The 17,798-nt window shown below is 41.5% G+C and overlaps 1 protein-coding gene across 1 annotated transcript in view; it reads left to right on the forward strand.

Moving 5' to 3' along the window:
• The window catches only part of ltk (leukocyte receptor tyrosine kinase), a 43,399-nt gene that overhangs the window by 18,071 nt on the left and 7,530 nt on the right, over window positions 1-17,798 (forward strand). The window contains 13 exon segments of the mRNA XM_056426271.1: window positions 217-311; window positions 1,318-1,389; window positions 2,207-2,381; window positions 3,795-3,945; window positions 4,086-4,214; window positions 4,564-4,720; window positions 7,684-7,869; window positions 8,611-8,709; window positions 12,032-12,196; window positions 12,715-12,825; window positions 16,934-17,005; window positions 17,008-17,119; window positions 17,241-17,331. Of these exon segments, the coding sequence (XP_056282246.1) occupies window positions 217-311; window positions 1,318-1,389; window positions 2,207-2,381; window positions 3,795-3,945; window positions 4,086-4,214; window positions 4,564-4,720; window positions 7,684-7,869; window positions 8,611-8,709; window positions 12,032-12,196; window positions 12,715-12,825; window positions 16,934-17,005; window positions 17,008-17,119; window positions 17,241-17,331 (1,615 nt within the window).

Genomic DNA, 17,798 nt, shown 5'->3' on the forward strand with positions numbered 1-17,798 from the left:
ATATGCGAAGGTATGCGCTCTACCGAGTGCCCATTCTAGTTCACTCTGTAATGTTGAGGATTCCTTTATTGTACGTGTCAAAACTACATTTGTGAAGATGAGGAAGAAGAAAAAAAAAGATTTACACAAACTACAAACTGAATTAATGGTTCCTTTCACATAAAGACAAACAGTGTAATTCTCTAAATACACAAATGGTATGTGCTTCCATACCAGATTCCACGTGAAGGTGACAGCTGTGTGGGGGAAAGGCTCCAACGCCGACGTTGCTCTCGACGACATCGCAATCGGAGCTGCCTGCTTTGCCACAGGTAAGGTGCTGCAAAAAAGGTTACAGGCTGTAAGATAAATGGTCTTATCTATAATTAGTTTAAGAGCACCAGGCGAAGTAAACATTGAGTTGTGGTGGTTTCTCCTTTATACATGCTGTCTGTGTATTTATCACTGCATTTCTCATGCTGCACAAATAGATGAAACACAGACGTTGAAATGTGTCTTTAGTGCGTCGGATTAGACGGATATGTCTGTTGTGTGTGTTTGATTGACGGGGAGGATGGTTTCAAGCCTGCGAGGAGGCACAGGGTTAACAGACGTGTTCTGGTTGTTGCTCAGCTCCAGCTGGATAAGATCTGCTTTCCTCTTCCTGACTGGTATCAGTTTATGATCCCAGAGAAACGTTAGCAAGTGTTGTATTTTAAAGACTTTGGGTAGATTCAAAGAACGTCCAGGTTATAAGAAAAAGTGTTTCTTTCAAAATAATAAAGATAACTATAATGGTTCCCGATACAGAGTATATTTCTCAGCTGAGGACTCGGAGGCTTCTATGATCCACAGACCACGTGCAGTTGTTTATACACAGCTAGAGTAAATCATCAAATTATACATAAGCCATAACTTCTCCCTATTTAACTTTTGTCAGCTCTTCTGGGATCTTGTCCTGCTGGCGAGTCTTTTAAACTTTGATGGTGTTGAAACAAAACCAAGGAGTCATTGGCACAGAACAGGGAGGACATCGGGTTTTGGGTCGAACAGATTGTGAACAGAACTATCCTGTAAAACCTGTAACTTCTACAGAAACTAGATTAGGGGAAAAACGTGGAAATGAATTCACCGTCTTGATGCTAAAGAGTGGAAGAAGGAGAAACGTGTCAACGCCAGGAAACGGTTCCTCAATCACCCAAAATACCCATCTTTAAATTGTTCTCATGTCCTTTGATATGAATTTGGTTTATGCTTCAGTGAAATGCACATGTTTGATCGTGGCTCATTGTCTCTCTTTCTCACCATCTCTCCTTTGACATCCTCCCTCTCCTTTAGATCTGAACTCGCTTCTGCCCTTGGCTCACTTGGAGGATTTCTTAAGCCCCCTTCCAGAGCCGTCAGCCTCAGGTACTGAGATACTTTGAGGATGTGCAAAGCCTGGGTCGCCTACCATGTTACTTTTAATGCAGCATGCGACATTTACACTGCCGTTCAAAAGTTTGGGGTCATCCAGACAATTTCGTGTCTTCCATGAAAACTCACTTTTATTTATCAAATGAATTGAAAATTGAATAGAAAATATAGTCAAGACATTGACAAGGTTAGAAATAATGATTAATATTTGAAGTATTAATTTTGTTCTTCAAACTTCAAGCTCAAAGGAAGGCCAGTTGTATAGCTTATATCACCAGCATAACTGTTTTCAGCTGTGCTAACATAATTGCACAAGGGTTTTCTAATCAGACATTAGTCTTCTAAGGCGATTAGCAAACACAATGCACCATTAGAACACTGGAGTGATAGTTGATGGAAATGGGCCTCTAGACACCTATGGAGATATTTCATTAGAAACCAGACGTTTCCACCTAGAATAGTCATTTACCACATTAACAATGTATAGTGTGTATTTTTGATTAATGTTATCTTTATTGAAAAAACAGCAATTCCTCTTGATACTTGAAGGTGTGTCTCCCATGTCAGCTGACCAGAAGCTTTTATTCCACAGTGCATTATTCAGCGCTCACATGGTTAAAGAAGTTTCCCGTGACTCCTCCATGTGGTGCTGTTATTTGTTTCTGTTCTCCATTGTTCAACTGTTTATCTTATTCTGACATCTGATATTTCTTGTAAATCTTTTCTAAATGAATACACAACTCCTTAATTTAACCGACTGGCTTCCACCAGCTCATCGCGGTGTCTCTTTTCCCCGTCTCCATTGTTCTAGAGGTTTCATTGATGACATGGTGGTTTAACTCATGCGGTGCCAGTGGACCCCATGGCCCAACCCATGCCCAGTGTGACAGCACCTACAGGAACACAAATGTCAATGTCACAGTGGGGAAGGAAGATCCCTTCAAAGGAGTCCAAATGTGGAGGGTCCCTGCTACGAACAGATACCTGTAAGTGACTGACGAGGGGATGGTCGAATGCTCGTCGACCTGGGCTTCAAGGTCGAAGGTCATCTATATGTTTCTCACTGTAAACAAAACCCATGAAAAGACCAAAGCACAGTGACCGCTACAAAGATGGCTTGACAAGCTGTTTCATGGTAGGCCTTGATTATATTAATCACAATAATAATAATGCATTTTATTTGTAAAGCACGTTTCATTCAAAAAATTATCTCAAAGTGCTCAGAGTATATAGTTAAAAACAAACTGTAACGGAAAATAAAATAGTTGGCAGTGATTTAACACAAAGTCAAAAATGCCTTCCTGAATAAAAAGGTTTTTCGGCCGGTCTTAAAGAGTCCAGAGTCTGTGTTGCCCTCACGAGGTCAGGGAGACTGTTCCATGGGGGCGGAGCTTGGGGTTGGGGACCCGGAGGAGCGAGCTGTTTGTGGATCTGAGGATGCGGGTGGTTGTTTGGGGAGTAATGATTTCTTGTAGGTACAGAGGTGCATTTCCATTTATGCATTTATGGGTGAGTAGTTGGACTTCAATCAGTGGAGTGAGTGGAGGTGTTATGTGCTCATATTTCCGGACTCCCATCAGGATCCCTACAGCGCTGCTTTGAGTGCAGTTCCTGGAAGTTCTTGCCAGTGATCACAGTGAAGAGGGAATTGCAGTCGTCCAGTCTAGAGGAGATAAAGGCGTGGACGAGCTTCTCTGCATCTGACAGGGTTAAAGTGGGGCGGAGTTTGGAGATGTTTTTGAGATGAAGAAGGAGGTTTTTGGCACAGGTATTTTATAGGGTCATTAAAGGTTAGGTGGGGGTCAAACCTAACTCCCCGAAAACGTGCTGTTTGTGACCCGTTAAATATGTATTTATTTGCAGGAAGTCAAAAATCTTTGAAATATTTACTAACGCATTGTCGGTTTTGGTCTTTTCAGGAGTTTTTGAAAATAAATCAAATATAGTCCTTGTCCTTTTAAGAGCGAGTGATGTTCACAACTTCTACATTATTCTTGAGTGTGATTCATAGTTAATTACTATGGCAATTTAGTTGCATGTCTGCGTGCGTGCTCGGGGTCTAAATTGTTCTGGCCGTGATCAGTATCAACTAAAAGTTGTGCTGCCAGATCAAAACTTCAAGCAATTTGTGTGTCTCTGCACAGCATGGGACCAAACTAAATGAGGGAACAGAAAAGTGGCAGGGACTAGTTTTTAGGATTTATAAGGTATTGAGTTACTTCAGCTATAGATTACAACAAGTTGCTTCATGACAATATCCATATGTGACCGTGTCTCCTGATTATTTAGCAATAACTGATTGCAGACCATCTGTGTTGTCGACTATGGAACCTGAGCCAGAAAGAAATTTCCTTCAGTCTCTGTATTTGAACCCCTGGTGGTGTAATTATGTTCCTCAGGATCTCTGCTTACGGGGCTGCAGGAGGGAAAGGAGCCAAAAACCACAACAAACGCAACCATGGGCTCTTCATATCTGCCATATTTCCTCTGGAGAAAGGAGATTTACTTTACATCTCGGTGGCCCACCAGGGAGAGGACGCATGCCCTGGGGTTAGTATGAACTCAAGGTCGCGCTGGAGGAATTCAAAAAAAAGAAAGTCCATCTTGGGAATTCTTTTCCTCCTGGATTCATATTTTTGTGAAGACAGCTTCTTTCTCTGAAACTCACATCTCCCCCCTCTGCGGTGTAGAGGAATCCCCACACGAAGAGGATCTGCTTGGGAGAGTCGTCAGTGATTGAAGACAAACTCCGGGGAGAGGCCGGTGGAGAGTGGGCTGGCGGAGGAGGCGGAGGAGGGGGAGCCACCTACATCTTCAAGGTGAGAAAAGAGGCTGGTGCTGTTTTGGTTTCATGTGTTCAGTTCAATGAAAGGCTGTACTGTATCGGCACAATGAAACAATGCAACAGTGTCTCTCACTCATCCACAGGATCGGAGATACACTTGTGGTTGGAAAGCTGTTTAATCATACCATGTATGATGATCTCCCATCTGTAATAAGAGTTTCCTATCTCATGTGCAATTTGTTTTTCTGCTGAGACTGATGTTTTTTTTCAAAACTCTCTTTTCATTTGCAGATTAACGTTGTTCTCATGTGCGCCACCGAGCATGTACACAGTTGAAATTGCCTCAGACGAGTGAGTGATGTATGGTGATGCTGTCTTGTCAGATGGAGGGAAGGGAGCTGGTTCCCTTGCTGATTGCGGCTGGTGGAGGAGGGAATGCTTACTTGGAGGACCCAGAATCCAGTCTGGACCACATGCCACTGGAGCAGTATGAAAACAGCACCAGAGCTCCCAGCACCAGCGGTCTGACCGGTGCTGCAGGTACTCTATGATAGGCCGTCCTACTACCTGTGCGGATATACTGTTTGTTTAAAGGGTTGAGACAAAAAAAACTACAAAAAAAGAACAACATTTTTTTTGTGGTATGCTAACACTTTCAGTTGTATTTGCCGCGGTTGAGAGTTATCTGGCTTTAATATTTCTCCCTCCACCTTAATACAATGAGGCTGGATGGAATTTTATTTGTGGTGCTGTCATGAAATGTGTCTTACAATTTTACATTTCTATAAAGAAACTAGAACGGGCACTCGGTAGAGCGCATATCACAAGATTGGGCGTTGAATTATGAACATTTTGGCATTAGTTGCATGCCAATTGGATACAAATTGACCGCGCTATGGTAAAAAGAAAATGTTGACCTTTTCATGACCTTGACCTTTGACCCGATCGATCCCAAAATCGAATCAAATGGTCCCCGGATAATAACCAATCATACCACCAAATTGCATGCGATTGAAGAAGAATTTGACCTTTTCATGACCTTGACCTTTGACCCGATCGATCCCAAAATCTAATCATATGGTCCCCGGATAATAACCAATCATCCCACCTAATTTCATGCGATTCGGTTTAATACTTTTTGAGTTATGTAACACGCATACAAATAAATAAATAAATATATACACAGCGATCAAAACATAACCTTCCGCATTTTCAATGCAACGGTAAACATGTAAAAGAAAGATGACGACTAACTTGTCGACTCAGAATATTGTCTCAAACCCGAATATTGTGACATGATGCAGGTTCCCAGGGTGAGAGCGCTACGAGCCTCAAATGAAGATTGATCTCTGACAGCGGTGGTGTTAAAACCTGCCCAGAGAGACGTGCACGCTGTCACACAGCAGGATGTGTTTGGCCTCTGGATAATGTGATCTATCTGGATTGTATTTTTAGTTTCCCCGACAGTTGGAGCAAGACATATATGGTCGAGAGGTCTCCCTTTGCTCTTGGACACGTCTGCCGGAACATTCTCAGTAAATCCTCTCGACACAGACCGTCCATCAGCTCATCGTTTTGAAATCTCTGCGGGTTTGCTTGGATAAAGATCTGAGTTTCAGGAGAAATATGCAGCTCTTAGTAGTGTGTGGATGTGGTTGTGTGTGCGTGTGTGTGTGTGTGTGTGTGTGGTGGAGCTGTGTGTTCAACTGGTCATGCTGCTGTCACATTATCATGCATTGCAGAATGTGTTATGGATTAGGAACTCCTGCTGAACATGTGACTTTTATTCCCGTCCATGTAGATTAGAGGCCTTGATCTTTAGATGATTATTCACAGATAATTCATCAAGGGACTCTGTCTCTGTTCCCAAAGTGAAACTTCAGCTTTATATATAATATCTAAAGGTGTGTGGCTGCCAGTGGCACCAGTCTGGATGGGTGTAAAATGTGAGAAACAAAAGGCAAAACAAGCAAAACTAGAACGGGCACTCGGTAGAGCGCATACCTTCGCATATCACAAGATTGGGCATTGAATTATGAACATTTTGGCATTAGTTGCATGCTAATTGGATAGAAATTGGCCGCGCTATGGTAAAAAGAAGATTTTGACCTTTTCATGACCTTGACCTTTGACCCGATCGATTCCACAATCTAATCAAATGGTCCCCGGTCTATAACCAATCATCCCACCAAATTTCATGCGATTCCCTTTTTGTGTTATGCGAGTAATAAATAAATATAAATAAATAAATAAATACACGGCGATCAAAACATAACCTTCCTCATTTTCAATGCGAAGGTAACCATTGTTTCTTGAGAGCCGTGCTGACGGGCTGAAGCCTCTCTTGTCCGCCCACCAGTCAGTCGCACGTGAACAGAGGAAGAAGAAAAAAACACAACACAGCAAAACATGAGCTTATTTAATGTCTCACGTCTGCTCTGGCTTCCATGCTGCTTTTCATCTCTCATGCTTCACTCAAATCTGCAGCTGGAGGTCTTCCCATCTTGTCAAACTTAATCTCAACAAGACAGAGCTCTTTTTATGGAAATCCTTGCCGTCCATATATTTATAGTCTCGGGGCCAATAATACTTTACTACTTGGACGTCTAACAAATTCCAGATGTTTCCAATATCAACGTCTTGTTCCTGCACTGCCGACAGATTCTGCATTCCTATGCAAATATCTATTTATAGAGATTACAGCTGACTAGAGCCAATGACATTGAAGATTGAACGTCAACACTGGTCAGCTCCTGCGGGCTCCGATAAATCAATATCATTGAATGAAGTGACGTCAGCGGGGTACCTCAGCTCGTCTTAGCAACAACTGATTTATAAGGAGAGCGTTATTTCGCTACTTCACCGGCCAATTACGGGCTCAAATAACAAAGGAAGAATATTTGTTATTTCACCAATGTGTTGATGAGCAAGGCATTCATCGGGGTGATACTCAGAATGTGTGAAGAAGCACAGTTTACGAACAGTATACTCCACAAGACGGCTAAATAGTGTCCAGCCTTCAAAGGATGCTGCAGCTCCAGCACAATAAACGTCATAAAAAAGAACACATTACACACATTACATTTAAAAAAAACAGCCTCAGTAAAAACATCTAATTAATAAATGACTACATTGATCAACACAAGAAAATTAAACGAGCAAAAAAACATCTTAGTCACAAAAAAGCATGGTAGAATTTAAAACCCAGTTATTAAAAACTACAACGACCTTAAAGACACTTTAAAACTCTCAAATTGTTCTGAGGTGTTGATTACAGAAAGCCTCTCTTCTCTTTCTAACAAAATATATTATCCAGTTGCATTATGGGAAGCGTTTTTCGGGACTTTTTCATTTTCTATGTGTCTTGAGAGTCCTTTCACGATATGAAAATACAAGTCAGTGCCCTCTGCTGATGTCTAACATTGTTATTTCTCCCCTTTATAAAACATGTATGATATATAAAGCATATGATACAATACTGTGTGATGCTTGTGTCCCTGAAGGTGGAGGTGGAGGCTGGAAAGACAGTCCCAGTCCTCACCTGGAGGCAGGAGAGTCTCTGTTGGAGGGTGCGGAGGGGGGGTCCTCGTGTTCACTCGCCCTGTCCAAGCTCAGCTGGTCGACCTTTGGGGGCTTCGGGGGTGGAGGCGGGGCTTGCACAGCTGGAGGCGGTGGAGGAGGTTACAGAGGTAACGTCTTCCTTTCCGCTACCTCGAGCGACATTGCTTTTTCCATTTCTAACCCCTGCCCTAAAACACAAATCCCGTTTGTGTCTCGCTGCCTCTTGACATTTCATCCCCGACACGGCGCTAATCCCTCCGAGAATATCGCCGTAGCTTTCTGAGCGTTAACGTGTTCTTCAATCAGCATTATTCCTGCCTGTCTGGATGCAGCCAACAGTCAACTCCCAACAGAAATGACACAACTTCAACTGATAAAATAGTTTTGCAACGTGTGTCACTATCACGTGTGTGTGCAAATCTGCAGTAATGTGAGTTATGCTAAGGACCAGCATGCAGTGCAACGTTATGGAACATTTGCTTTCGTCAAAGTCTATGCTTTCGGCCTTGAGATGCAGAAGAGCTAAAGCAATCTTTCAGCTTTTTGTCGCTGAGGTAAACATTAGGTTGAAAAAAATATATATATTTACTAGCACTTTACTTTATTTTCCCCCTGAATATTTAGTATTTAGTATTAGTATTTAGTTTTGTGTTTTATATTTATTTTCATTGATGCTCTGATGTGCACCGCTGCTATGATTTTAGAAATTTCCCCACTGTGGGACGAATAAAGGAATATCATATCATATTAACATAGTTTTTTTGTTTTTTTTAATAAACTGTCGAAAGTGGTACCAAACTGACAAGCGTGAACGGTCATAACTGGGTCAGAATGGTTTTGGCAGTATTGTAACTCTGATTGTGTGACAGGAGGCGACGCTGCGCTGACGGATGAGATCACAGCCGACGGGCAGAACGGCATCTCATTCATTCATCCGATGGGAGAGATTTTCCTTCAGCCTCTGGCAGGTGAGACTGACATCATAAGATTATTTTATCAAGACAATGATGCTGATAAATTTGATAATGTCTCGGCCAGATGGGAGTAGTGAAAATAAGAGGATGACTAAAGAGCAAATGTCATCTCCTGTTGAAGACTGTGAAAGCAGTTGAAAGAAGAAAAAACGCCTTTGAATCGTCCTTTGAATTAAGATTGTTTTTGTCAAAGTATAATCGAATAAAGTAGAGTTAAGTAGATTAGATCAGAGTAGAACGTTATTGAATAAAGTGGAGTAGAGAGCAAACTCCTTCCGCTGATGAAGACCATGAGGTGCAGTAATAGAATAGAGATCAAAGACAGAAAACACCATCTACAGATGAAAACAATGAGATGGGATTTAAATCCCCCTCAAAAACTTTACCCATGAGTTACGAGTGTTTTGACAACTACAATAGAGAAAAGTAGAGTAGAAATGACCATAAGACTATTTAATCTGCTGGAACAAATTGACCGTGAGATGTATTTATATATTCAACTAAAATGGATTAGAATGAAAATGTAGAGTGTATTTCATGTATTAATTATAATAATAGAAATAATAATGCAGCAAAATTGTAGAGACAGTGGAAGTTCTGATAAAAATGTTCTTGCAACAAGTCAAATTCAAGAACACTGGGATATACAGGACTGTCTCAGAAAATTAGAATATTGTGATGAAGTTCTTTATTTTCTGTAATGCAATTAAAAAAACAAAAATGTCATGCATTATGGCTTACAGCTTAAGAAACTCAAATATCCTATCTCTAAATATTAGAATATCATGTTTTACTTGGTCTGATTTTCTTAAGCTGTAATATAATCAGCAATATAAAAATAAAAAGGCTTGCAATATTTCAGTTGATTTGTAATGAATCCAGAATTATTCTAATTTTCTGAGACAGTCCTGTATAAGTAGAAGGCAGAGTGTGTGTATGTGTGTGTGCGTGTGTGTGTGTGTCTGAACACTCAGGCCGCTTGCTCATGTGTGTGTTTTGACCATCTGATTCTCATTATTCAGCGGGAGCAGCAGAAGGCAGTTGGTTAATTCACAGCCTCATGCAGCTCGTTGCCTTTGGTGTCAACACGCAGTCCTCCAATCTCCTGTGAAAGACGCTGCTGTTGTTGTTGTTGTTGCTCCGTGTGCTGTCAGTCAAAGCGTTCAAACACAGCGGCATCCCCAGCAGTGTTCAAAGAGATGAAATGCATTCTAAGCGAGGTCTAAACAAAGATAATAACATGTAATTGTTATTGCGGAATTCTTCGGTAATGTAGTGAAATCATCTTGTCTTGAAGGGATGAATGAGCTTCAGTATGACGCACATATTCTCCTTGTATTCAGTGCAACTCTGTGGCTAATTAATGTGTTTTTAATATTTTTTGGAAAACAATTAAGCTGCTCGGCTCTAGTAATGAGATATAAAGGAGCAGGCGTTGTCTGCACAGACAAGACTTTAGTTCATTGTTGGATTGTTGCACACGTACTGTGCCTTGTTCAACAGTTCAACCCAGCGATGTTTTTCTTTTCTTTTTAGTTGCATTATAACCTGGAACTAAACTACATTTCTATTAATTTGAAGTTTTTTAATATCCACCTCCTTTTGCTATGAAGGCTTTTATATCCGATCTGGTGCAACCAATTAGCTTCAAAAGTTACTTGATTATTTAAATAAAGTTCACCAGCGTGCAATCGGAGCTTCACTTGATCTCACAGATCACCAACGTGTAAAGAATGTCACCACACCCAAAGAAATGACTCATTGGATGAACTCAATTAAATTGTTGGCAGGTTTTCCATCCAATAATTATATGCAACTCCAACTCAAATTTAGTACATCAGTGCAATACAATGTAATTAAGTTAGTCCAACTCATTTGTATCAAATACATCTAAAATAAAATAACGATATTCATTAAATTAAATTAATTTGTGTTTGTCCAACTCAAAATATAAACTAACGAACTAACGAAGAAAATATGCAAACTCCACACAGAATGAAAGCCCCGACTGGGAATTGAACCCACAGACCTTTGGCTTTGAGGCGACGGTGCTAGCCGCTACACCACCGTACAGCCCTGAAAGTGTCTTCACCTTGTAAACAACTGATTTTCAGAAGGCGCATGCGCAAAGGGTAGTCCTCAATGAAACACATTTATTTTGAGTTGATATGCACACCATCTAACCTAAATAAATCTAATAAATGAAAGAATTCATACATTTTGTGTTCCACCCATGAAATATAAATATCTATTTTTGTAATTGATTTATTTAAATGGATCAAACAATATTTAAATGTGTCACCTAGAAGAAGGGCTTGAATCGTTTTTGTGAGTGTAACCTAAATAAATCTAATAAATGAAAGTATTCATACATTTTGTGTTACACCCATTCAAAATAAATATCTTCGTTTTGTAATTGATTTATTTAAATGTATCAAACAATATTTAACTGTGTCACCTCTAAGAAGGGCTTGAATCGTTTTTTTGAGTGCACAAGAAACCCGCCGAGAGAGGAACACAACGCATGGCAGGCGAGGTGGACATTAACCCTCCTATTGGCGTCAATTTGACCCCATTCAATGTTTAACGTCTCTAAATAAATGATTGACATCATTTTTTTTGCTTCATATTTCATGACTTTTCCTAATTTATTGGGGACAACTGGGAAAACATAAAATTCACATGATGTGTTTTCAACGTCCCGTACACAACTTGTACCCGTCTGTGTTCTTTGGGGTCAATTTGACCCCAGGCTGTTTTTCACTGTGTAAAACATATAAGAAATATCAACTTTTTTATGTATTTAAAGGGCTATTTAGGTAGTCAACAAACAAACATAAAGTACCTCACACTTAAACTTGGAAAACAATATTAATTCTAATAATTTTCTGGAGGTTTTAATTGCTGGGGTCAAATTGACCCCGAGGGTAAAATATGTCAGTAAATATAAAGGTAACAGGAGGGTTAAACATTGAATGGGGTCAAATTGACCCTAAGGCAACAGGAGGGTTAATAGTGAGGTCATGTGACATGGAATGCACACATGAGGACTTCATTTAAATGATCAAGTGACCTTTTAAAAAAAAAAAATTTTCACTTCACCAATTTTGACTATTTTGTGTGAAGGTCCATAATATACAAATACAAATAATACATTCTAATTTGAGGTTGTAATGCAACAAAATAGGAACAACGACAATGGGTGAAACAAAGTTGTTTGAGGCACCCTCCCTTTACAGATTGTGTTTGTGTTGCTCTGCATCCGTGTGTGTGTGTGTGTGTGTGTGTGTATGTGTGTGTTCAATGTCCCCTGTAGCCATGGAGAGTCACGGCGAGTGTGAGATCAAGGTGCAGCTGAACTGCAGCCACTGTCAAGCGCAGAGCTGCAAACGAGACGAGGACACCCACCTCATCCTGTGTCTCTGCGACGGCGACGACGAAGTCCTGGCCAGCGACAACGTCACATGTGTCAGCACCATGGGTACGGAACCGCCCCGAGCACGATTTGTTTTTCTCGTATGAAAGTCTCAATGTGTCAACGGGTCATCTGTTGAGACTCCGCCCACTCCTCCTCTCTACCTCCATCTGCCTGATGGGTCGTGGAGGTCTGGATCGTGGAATATGCCGACTACCAACTATTCATACACTCTGTCTTACTCATTGAATATATTTTAACTCTAAATCTGTCCTTCTGGTCACATGACATCTATTGTTCTGTCCATCCTGGAGAGGGATCCTCCTCTGTTGCTCTCCTGAAGGTTTCTTCCCTTTCTTCCCCGTGAAGGGTTGTTTGGGAGTTTTTCCTGATCTGATGTGAGGTCAAAGGTCAGGGATGTCTATGTGTACAGATTGTAAAGCACTCTGAGACAAATTTGTAATTTGTGAAATTGGGCTATACAAATAAACTGAATTGAATTGAATTTATTCACTCCCTCGAAATGATGCTCAATCGAAAACTAAAGCAGTTTCTTTGTTCTCTTCTCGCTTCCCTCCGAGCAGCTTCCCAGGGCCCGGCTCCGCAGGGCCCGATGTCGACGTCTCTGGTCTTGGCAGTCGTGGTCTCCACCGTCGCGAGCGGCGTCGCGCTGATCTGCACCGGCGTCATCCTCAGTAAGAGACTTCCCCAGTTCTGTGTGCAGTCTGTACCCTCCGCCTTCCACCGGCTGTGAGCAGCCGCTGGAAACACAGATGCTTCCAGATGTTGCTGAAACAGGAAGTGTTGGTTTAAATGCCCTCTGCTGGCTACGCGCCAGAGGGTTAAAGGGGCTGCGGGAGAGGTCGGGTTTAGGATTAGATGTCGCCGAGCACTTACGGACACTTTTTATTACGAGCATCATTTCAGGTGACTCAACTTTTTTGCTTTCTTTTTTTTGTGCCACACAGTTTGAAACGAGATTATACGGCCAACGAGAAGCGAGATGAGATGATGTATTTATTGCCTCGACCGCGATTGCGTTCATGGAGGCACGACGCGGTAGAGATGTGCTGTAAATATCTCACTGCATGACGTCTACATAAAGACACATTATTGGCTATAAAAAGGACGAGCAGAAAGGTTTGACATTAAACAAGAAACTTTCACAGCTGGAGATTTGTACTGAGGAGTTAGAGAAGACAGCAGAAAATGTCAGATGTTAAGATTTAGTTGCTGAAAAGAGAATAGCATTTTAGGCATTTTGGGAAGCATTACATTACATGACATGTCATTTAGCCGACGCTTTTATCCAGAGCGACTTACAATAAGTTCATCAACCAAGAGTACAAACTCAGAACAACAAGAATACAGAAAGTAACATTTCCTCAACATAGTCAACAATAAGAGCCATTTAAGTGCCACTGAAGTGCTAATCTGTGTTTTAATCCAGATATAGTTGGAAAATATGTGTTTTCGCATGCAGTCTATCTTAATAACCCATGGGCATTCATTCTCTGTGATAGGATTATTGGGGTTCAGCAAAAAGACTTGAGCTGCGATACAGAAAGAGACGATTACACAAAGCGCCGTTAGCGTTCAATGCCGAGATGACGAGATGTGTTTGATTTCTGTAATCTGAGGCGAAATATAACAACCAGGATTGCTGTAAAATGCTTTGCTGCCGATTCTTAGGCAAATAAAGTGCTTGAAATAGGAATAATTAGAGAATTGACAATATACCATTTTTAATTGTACCACTCGGTAGCAATAACTCTCCAGGAAAGAGAAAGAGGGACAACTGAGGAATTACAACCAGCATCTAATATTGTATATGAATGAATCAGTGATCTGACGTTGGCTAATGTTGCTCTGCAATATAGTAAATCTATCTTTATTAACCGCAGAAACTTTATATCAAAAGCAGTTTTAACAAAAACATTTGCAGTAATTCTGAAATAATTTTGGACAGTGAGGGATTTTAAAGTTTATGACACTTTTTGCACCTTCGTCACCTTTTTGACAGCCAGATAATAAGGAAGGGAACCCTGACACTTTGCTCCACACACTCATCCTCCACTAAGTTTGAGTACGAGCGATTCCCTTGCTCATCCTCTCGTTAACCTCACTGAGAGTCAAGCTCGAGAGTGGAGGGCTTGCTTTTTCCTTCTCACAATCAGATTGGTGGATTTCAGCGTGTTCCTCTGGAGGAGTGAGCGCAGCACGACCTGTAAACTACGAACCACGCGTTCAGCTCGCCGGGCTACGAGACGACCGGGCTCCAAAGCAAGAGCACGTCGGGCTTTTGACCAAGCCGATACGATAACCTCCGTCAAGGGCAGCGATGAATACGAAGCATATCTGATGGATTACAGATATGGAGGTTTTTTTTCCACCCATTCGCAGTGAGACCAGATCTTGGTGATGTTTTCCTCCTCACTCTCAATCAAAATATCGTGACAACTCTGGGGAATGAAAAGCCAGACATGTTGTATTGATATTCATCAGAGGAAGATTTATGATGAATCCTGTGAGTCCTGTACTGGTGAACTTACATCTCACGACACTAGGAAATATCATTGTCCCTTGTCCCGAGAAACATGTTCAACAAATCAATAAATACGATATGGAACCGCCTTTTCATTTCAGACACTTCATGAGCCTCTTTATTCTACCTTTCTTTTTTTGTAAATTAGCTTCACATCAATTGGCTGAATGTGTTCTCGTTGCAGAAGCTATTATGATATGTATTGTTATTAGATGCATATGTAAATGTATGAAACACACAATGGAAGAAAACTATTGTTTTTTTTTACAACAGTAGAAAACAAGAATACCAGTCATGGATGTTGAGATTGATGTCGAGAGGAGATTTGAAGAAATGGCCAACATTTTTGGATCGATTTTATATTTTATAAAAATGAGAAATACATTAAAGTTATAGTAGGGTTAAGACTAGCCAGGCCAACAAGTAGTAGTCATCAGATTAATGGTATTTCAGCATTTTTTAAATGTGAAACAAAAATTCAAAAAGTGAGTTTGGTTGTGTGGATGAACAGAGATGCATTCTGTGTTATCAGAGTTGTTCTAGTCGGGTATTAATCGCAGATAAGATGGTTGTTTAGCTTATTAAAGAACAAGAACAAACAAGTGCATGACTCCTATAATAACCAGACAGTGTGCAAACTAAGCTGACTCCTATATGCCTGATGAAAAATGGATGAGCTGTTAAGTGTGACTTCCTCACTAACTGCACTGAGTGTGATTGTGTACATTTGCAAATGAATAAATCAAAACTAAAACTAAACATTTGTGCAACTACATCCATGTGGCTTTCTGTTGCAAAGAGCACACACACACACACACACACACACACACACACACACACACACACACACCCGCGCTTCAGGTTAACAGTGTCTCTTCAACTGAGCTCTCCCTCATGCAGGGAGGTAGTCTGTTCCCTGGGCGCCACATCTCCTCCTCCTCCCCCTCCCCTCCTCCTAATCCTTCCCCTTCCCCTCCTCCTCCTCCTCCTCCTCCTCCTCATCCCGCCCCTCATCCCGACCCCCCTGGGTCCCTAGCGTCTGCACCGGGCGATGGCTCTCCGACACCTCTTACCTGCACGCACCCCCCCCCTCCCTGGCAGACTACCGACCTGCATCGGGGATGTGGGCTGCCTCCATGGCGGGTGAGTCCCCACTCACTGGCCCAGACAGGAGCAGTAACCAAGGAGAGGACATCCCACATGCGTCCGGCAACACGTTGGGCCTCTTGCAAGAGCCACTCGTACGCACAGATGTGTTCTTCAGTGGCTTGTACGGGGGAGTCAGGAGAATTTGCCGCATTCCCCAATTTTCTCGTATTTTGAATTTCCTCTTTGGTATGAACCCAATTCATGAATAGTCGTAGTCCTGTAGAACGAGTGTGCAATTAGTCTGTTCACCAAACCTCTTTTTCACAAATGGATTGTATGTTTCGTTCTTTTGAGGCATTTTTGCATTCGGATATTCGACATAAATTACCCGTTCTACTTACGTTGGCATTATCTCATTTGACTTTGCATTGTGAATCATAATATAATTTAAAATGAACTATGGATGCTATTGTGTAATACTTCAACACCAATAATCTCAAGTTGCAGAAACACTTGTATTATGAACTAATTGGAGGTAAATGTGTCTCTTTATATAATGAAGTGAGCGAGTGAAATAGCTATTGTATTTGCTTTGTATGCCGGAGTGTGTCAGGCTCTTGGAGGAGAACATGTCTTTAGGTAGTGACCAAATATTGCCAGAGACAGATGGATGGTTTCTTACATTCATCTTCACATGTGGCATTAATTATACTAATTTACATTTTTCTCGAAGGCACGCTCATTTATGCAAAAGTGGTCCTCATCATCTGTACTCTGGTCACTTCATTCAGTTATCTGAAGGTAACTGAGTGTTTGCAGATTTTGACACGGTACACGAGTGCACTGTACGAAAAGAAGCATGAGAAAGTTAAGATAAGAAAACAAAAGTGTGTGTGTGTGTGTGTGTGTGTGGTTCTTCAGGTAAAAACCAATTTCCCACTTTAAAGTGGGTGTCCACCAACTCCTTTACGAACAGACTCTCTTGTCACTGGCGCTGAGGATGTCGTTGTTACATTGGCACTGAGATAGCAGAGAGTCAGGAAGTTGCTTTTACAACTTAAAATGCAAGTATGGGGTCCAGTTTGTGTTGTGATGATAAAAAAAAAATGAACAGAGGTTCTTAGAATTTGAAGTAAAAGAAGCTGGTTTTGTTTGGTGTCTGTCTTCAGCGTGGTACCGCAGGAAGAACTACCTGCATGCAGTGCGGGGGCATCTGCACAGTCCAGAGTACAAGCTGAGCAAATCCGCTCCTCCACCATCATGACCGACTACAACCCCAACTACTGCTTTGCAGGGAAGGCCGCCTCACTCAATGAACTGAAGGAAGTGCCACGCAAGAACATAACGCTTCTCAGGTACGACACACCTGCACATGTCAACATGTCAGTTTGAGGTGCCGATGCCTTTACTTGTGGTACACACATTTGTTCCTATTTGTTTCGCTTCAATTATTTCGCCTTTTTTTCTTCTTCTCAGGGCTCTCGGCCACGGTGCATTCGGTGAAGTCTATGAAGGACAAGTTCTGGGGATGAGCAGCGATAACAGCCCCCTGCAGGTGGCCATAAAGGTCAGCTTGCACCTAGGAGTCAGATGACAGCATCTCAACGGGAGTTGTGTTCATTACATACATACCGTAATCATCTCAACAACATCCCACAGGGGGGCCTCCGACTTTTGGATCTAAAGGTCACACAGACATGAAGAAAAAGACACGTTTTTTGTTATGCTATTTTTTAGAGCAGGGTTATTTGCTTTACTTATTACTGCATAATATGAACATGTGGCTTGTTGTGCACACAATTGGTGGGAAAAAATATATAATTACTACTGCAATGTCCGTATGACTGCACAGAATGATTGGATGACCTCAAGAAAGTCAGTCAATGCCCTCAAATCACTTAAAAGCTACACAAGGTTAAAAAATATGCAGCTAAGTGAACTTTACATGGTTTCTCCTTTTCATTGGTCCGCTGAAGAGGCCTGATGATAGCTTGTTTCTTGACGCACCTCAAACTGCTGCTCTGATTCGTTCTG

The sequence above is a fragment of the Pseudoliparis swirei genome, chromosome 11 (genome assembly GCF_029220125.1).
Source record: "Pseudoliparis swirei isolate HS2019 ecotype Mariana Trench chromosome 11, NWPU_hadal_v1, whole genome shotgun sequence".
NCBI classification, from domain to species: Eukaryota; Metazoa; Chordata; class Actinopteri; order Perciformes; family Liparidae; genus Pseudoliparis; species Pseudoliparis swirei.